Genomic DNA, 6,259 nt, shown 5'->3' with positions numbered 1-6,259 from the left:
TTTGGTTATAAGAAAGGTTAGGGGGTTTGAACTTTTTGGTTGTCAATATGGTTTTACAGTTTTTTTGGCTCCTCCCCTATGACTTTAACACAGTCACGTTTTTATAGCTTTTTTAATATTTAATACACACACATACATACATATATATTCAAATTATTTTATCAAATTAATTATGTTTCATATTTTGTTATGAATATTTTTATAAAGTTTCGATGTGTTTTATTTTTCGCTCATATCCAATAATATTTACACATATATATCTTAGATAATTTATTTATTTATTTTCAAAACATATCTTTTATTTTAATGTTTCGCCTTTACCGAAAAAAATTTCTGAACCCGTCCCTATTTCATCCCCGACAAAATTCCTGGCTCCGTCCCTACTTACAATCATGTATAACGAGGTTTCATATTTCAAAAACATTGCATAAATATTTTTTTATCACTACTTTCAGATACATCTAGATCTTTCAAAATGCAATCAAGAAATTACAGTCTTTCAATTGTACAATATGTACGGATGTTATGCTACAAAGTTTATGTTAATATTTTCAAAATCACATTTTCTATTTAAATTAGACCATTTTTATTAATTATCCGTGGAAGCGTTATTGACTCTTTTGTGCTTCATTAGGTTGAAAAAAGTATGTTTGAATAGATACTACAATGTAATAGAGTCAGTAGCATTGAAAAAATTAAATAAATAAATAAATAAATAATAATAACTAATCGATCTGTTGGTGCATGCATTGAACATGAGCGTCAAACCTGGGCTCTGTCTGGGAAACACCCCTCCTATTACACTACTTACTATGACAGTACGTCTTTGAAGAGAAAAAAACAAACAAACAAACAAACAAAATTTTATTTTATTTACGTATTATATCAGTATTGTACTTTCGTTGTACCATAAGATATTCATATATATATATATATATATATATATATATATATATATATATATATATATATATGTTAATGATTCCGTGAGAACAAGATCATAGGAGAGAAATAAGAACTAATTCCAGTCTTACATCTGTAAAAATTGAATGAATTTGATCATATATATATTTTTTAAAATGCAGTGACATTTTTGTAATTATAACTAACTTCACTATGCAAACTTGACCAACTCCACTATGCAAACCTGGTAAATTTTATAAAATCAACGGAAAAGTTAAATTTTAAATCTAAACCGTAAATGTTAGATCTTAAGTAGTAAAAAGTTAATCACTAAACCAAATAAAATCAAAAACTCGGAAAACTCTAAAATCGAAACCCTAGTGTAATGCACTTTCACATTTTAGTGTAATCTTTTAATACTAAATATGCAAAATATTAATACAAAATGTGCAAACGATTTTAGTTTTCAAGTTTGCATAATAAAGTTAGGTTGTGTTTGGTTGGTGGGTTTTGACCCTAGGAATGGGTATGAAAGTGATTGTTGTTGTTTGGTTGATAGGTTTTTAGAACACTACTATGGGTTTCGAATACCCCATCAATTGAAAAACTCATACTCAAATAAAATAAGGATTTCATTCCTTTATTCATTGTCAAACACTACTATTAATAATCATTCTCATTCCACCCTACTACCAAACATGTTAAATACTTTCACCAAAACCCATTACCATTACAAGTATTTGATACTCATTCCAATTCTGATTCCTATGTGCGAACCAAACACACCCTTAGTTATAATTATGAAAGTGTCACCGCATTTAAAAAAAATTGATCTGATCTGTCTTTTTTTCTAGATGTAAAATTAATTAAGATTGATTCTTATTTCTCTCCTAAAAACTTATTCTCATTTTATCCCCTATATATATTCTCCCCTGCAGCTGTTGTTCATGAATTCACAGAGAGAAGCTAGTATAGCTAGCTTGTTTAATCTATCTTAATTAGCTTCTTCATGAAAATCATGGCTTCGTGTTTCTCATTCTCAACTACTTTTATTGTTCTTCTTGCCATCTTCTCTTCCATTCCACTCTCATCTTCTACAGCTTTTATCGTTCTCCATGGTAAGTCAAGTCGTTTATTAGTGTGATAATATATATATATATATATATATATATATATATATATATATATATATATATATATATATATATATATCCTGTCTCATTTTCTCTGTCCTGTTTACTATTTATTAGTCATATATATAGTTAATTCACTTTATTTGTCTTGTTTATTATTTATTGATCAAATCAATTTTTTTCTTTCTGACTTATTTCTTTATTAGTTTTTAGTTATTTTTAATTTTAAATTTTCGTGTTTTATAATACTTCATGAGTAGTTTCTAAATATGAAAATTTTATATACTACGGAATAATATTAAACTTAATATTATGAAAAGTTGAATTTAAAATTACTTCCGTCAAAGCTTCATTAATCGAAATAGTCACAAAATATGGGAATGGATCGGAGTATATATATTTATTTTCAGGTAAATTAAAACGTATGGGTGGGATAGAAGCCTCATACATGCATGTTCACTCAAGAGTGTCGATATATAATTATAAAACAAATTAAAATTCCAATTAACTTAACGTATTTGGATATGTTGTGATATGTTTGAGTTTTGAATTTGGCATGCAGGGGTTTCAATGTTTTGTCAAGATGTTGGAAGTATTTATTACACTTTGACAATTAGCGGCATGCTAAGAGTTAAAGGATCATGCGTGTAAATTATTATTATTATTAATTATCTTCTCCTTGTTCTTGTTTTCTATGTGTTTATTAATTATATCAAACTAACATAGATGGAATATATATTAAATATGTTTGTGTGTGCAATTTTGGTTTGAAGGGAAGTTGGAAATGGACTAATAAGTTCATGGATGATGGGAATGAATGACCAAGTATGTTATACAAAGCATTAATTACGTACTGTTTCATATATATATATATATATATATATATATATATATATATATATATATATATGTATATATATATTTGTAGTTGGATTCTTGCATCTATACACATATATATATAAGATTCAAGATTGAGAATAAAACTTGCGAATAAGTATGAGTCCACACAATCTACTCCCAAGCATGTATGGATGACTGTGGAGACTAGATTGTGTGCACCCACTTGTTCGGTATATATATATATATATATATATATATATATATATAAAATTAAGTTCCCGTGCGGTTGTGCGATAAGTAATGTGCGTGAGTTTTGTACTTAATGTGCGTGAGTCTTGTGTTTAAGGTGCGTGAGTAGTTGTTGAAACATAAGGTGCATGAGTTTTGTGTGTGTGAGTTTTGTGCTTAAGGTGCGTGCGTTTTGTACTTAAGGTGCGTGAGTCCTTTGTTTAAGGTGCGTGAGTTTTGAGATAATGTGAGTAATTGTTGAAACTTAAGGTGCGTGAGGTTTGTAGGTACGTCAGATTTTTGCTTAAGGTGTGTGAGGTTTGTGTACTTAACGTGCCTGGGTTTCTGTTCTTGAGGTGTTTTGTTGATGTGCTTAATATTGTGCATGTGTTATGTACTTAAAAATTACACCAGTTTAATGTTTAAGCTAAGGTGCGTTCTTTCGCACAACCGCACAGAAAACCCTATCCGCACCTGATCCCTTCCCTATATATATATATATATATATATATATATATATATATATATATATATATATATATATAATATGTTTTTCACTACATACTTTCTTGTTTTGCAGGTTGCAGATGCTTGTCGGAAGGTGATGAAAGGCCTTTTTTCTTTTTAAATTTATGTAAACATTGCATATATAGTTTCTGAGGGAGGGCTCAGTGTAGTGTATAATTAAATTGAATTGCATGCATGCGCAGATCACCAGGATGGGAGAACTAAAGGGTGGTTACCACATGGTTTCTCTCTCCCAGGTGATCACATTAATAATGCAAATACTGTTTCATATATAGTTGACAATATATATATGTACATAGCGTTCAAATACCACTTCTTCAGTGATGCATGATAAGCTCTACATGAACACACAGTAATCAGACTTTCCATCCGTGTAGTAATCACAAAGCTAGAATAGGTGTTGTGCATTCTTATACTACATAGTACTGCAGTTGGAAAATTGGCATGGAAAGTCTGATTCACCCCTGAACGGGACCATATATATATATATATATATACAAAAACTTGTGTGAGACTGGTCTCATGGATCTCAATCCGTGAAACGGGTCGAATCTTTAATTAATTGGTCAAAGATCCAACCTATTAATAAAAGATCCCGACCCGTCTCACCGGATTAATTGAGACCGATGAGACTTCACACAAGTATATATATATATATATATATATATATATATATATAATTGGTTTAATTACATATATAATGCGCGCAGGGCAACATGGTTGGGAGAGGAGTGATTGAGAACTGTGACGGTCCGCCTGTACGTATGTTTATATATGCTTTTTACATATATATATATATATATATATATATATATATGGCTCAACTAACGCAACATTACATGAATGATATATAAAATAAAAACAGGTGAAGAGTTTCATCTCGGTGGGAGGCCCAAATGCAGGTCATTCTTCAACTATTCCTTGCGGAGTAAGCTATCTATCTACCACACATTTAATTTGCAAGCTAAGATAAAAAATAAAAAATAAAAAAATAAAAAAAAAAACACTTGTTTTCTCTTTTTTTTTTTTTTTGCAGAAATTTCCCTGGTGTGGTTTAATGGGTCATTATTATGGAATGGGAGTATACAACCCCATGGCTCAAGTAATAATATAATTACATAAATTCAATATACACATATTTTCTGACAGCTCGAATATTATATTATATTATATTATATTATTCCTTAGCTTGATTTAATTTGGGTTATTGGGATGGGATAGCAGTGTATGTGTAGCTAGCTTACTATATACCTTGAAATTTAATTTAATGGTGCATGGCAGAAACATTTTGGTCCTGCTGGCTATATCAAGATTCCCACTGTAAGTAAGACAAGAAAAATATCAAAATTAATTTTACAGCATAACTACTTTCGTAAATTAATTTATACGTTTCGTAAATTATTAGTGTTCTGATCTTCTGTATGTGGTATTGGATGACAATATAATGTAATGTTTTCCATTTGGTTTATTTTTACCGGCCTTGCATGCATATATATATATATATGCATGTGTAGGATATGAAGGGTTACTTGGCACAATCCAAATTTCTGCCATATATAAACAACGAAATCCAAGATGCCCAAAGTGCAGAACGCAAGAGAAGATTCTCCAGCCTCACAATGCTTGTTCTTATCTTGGTATATATATTTATTATATATTTATATATATGTGTATACGGAAGGGTTCAGGTGCATAGACGCTCCTTAAGCATTAAAATGACGCATCTTAAGTACACAAATCACGTAACTTAAGTGCACAAACAAAGCACTTAGCTTCAAGATCACCTAAAACTTTAAGCCGACGCACCTTAAATACACAAACCATGCACTTAAATTTTTAAAATGACACACCTTTAAGTTTTAACAACTCACATACCTTTAAGCATATAAACTACGCACCTTAAAGAAGAAAAATCACGCAACTACACCTGATGAGCACGGGAACCCATTTCTATATATATATATATATATATATATATATATATATATATATATATATATATATATATATATAATTACATATTACATGTATGTTTGGTTTAATATATATAATATAATGTCCATCCGCATGCAGTTTAGAGCCGACACAATTATCTTGCCACAAATAAGTTCCCACTTCGGCTATTATCCAAACGGAGATTTCTCTAGAGCCGTGCCTGTACAGCAGGTAGCTTTCTAGATACTATAAACTTTTAATATTTTTTAGTTGAAATTAAGCTACATCATATCTTTTTAATTTGTTGCATTACATTAATTATATTGCAGACTGATCTTTACCAAAAGGACACCTTCGGGTTTAAAACATTGGATAAAGCCGGAAAAGTTAAGTTCTTCTCGTGTCCTGGACAGCACCTTGTAATAACACCTCCTGAAATTAGGATGTATATTATTCCCTACATGAAATGAGACATACCATCCAGCTAGCTAGGCCCGCGGGACAAGGATGGACTTGAGGATCTATCTCATAAATAATTGTTATCCACCCCCTACTATATATATACAATAAATAAAGGGACATCATCATATTCTGCTGTATGTTATATCTATCTATCAAATTAAAACTATATATCATTACGTACGTACGTACGTGTAAACCATTTTAATTATGCAAAACAAACTAATATATAA

At 30.1% G+C, this 6,259-nt stretch overlaps 1 protein-coding gene across 1 annotated transcript; it reads left to right on the top strand.

Annotated features, from left to right (window-relative positions):
• Window positions 1–1,846: 1,846 nt before the first annotated feature.
• LOC109184366 (palmitoyl-protein thioesterase 1-like) lies at window positions 1,847–6,225 on the top strand. The gene is made up of 12 exons (XM_019334360.1): window positions 1,847–2,021; window positions 2,599–2,683; window positions 2,810–2,861; window positions 3,685–3,705; window positions 3,815–3,868; window positions 4,343–4,390; window positions 4,498–4,560; window positions 4,669–4,734; window positions 4,914–4,952; window positions 5,147–5,269; window positions 5,706–5,798; window positions 5,897–6,225. Exons 1-12 carry the CDS (start codon window positions 1,913–1,915, stop codon window positions 6,035–6,037), a joined length of 894 nt encoding a protein of 297 aa, XP_019189905.1. The 5' UTR covers window positions 1,847–1,912; the 3' UTR covers window positions 6,038–6,225.
• The last annotated feature ends 34 nt before the right edge of the window (window positions 6,226–6,259 follow it).

The sequence above is a fragment of the Ipomoea nil genome, unplaced genomic scaffold (genome assembly GCF_001879475.1).
Source record: "Ipomoea nil cultivar Tokyo-kokei standard unplaced genomic scaffold, Asagao_1.1 scaffold1259, whole genome shotgun sequence".
Lineage (NCBI taxonomy): Eukaryota > Viridiplantae > Streptophyta > Magnoliopsida > Solanales > Convolvulaceae > Ipomoea > Ipomoea nil.
This window is presented reverse-complemented; position numbering and strand designations above follow the sequence as displayed.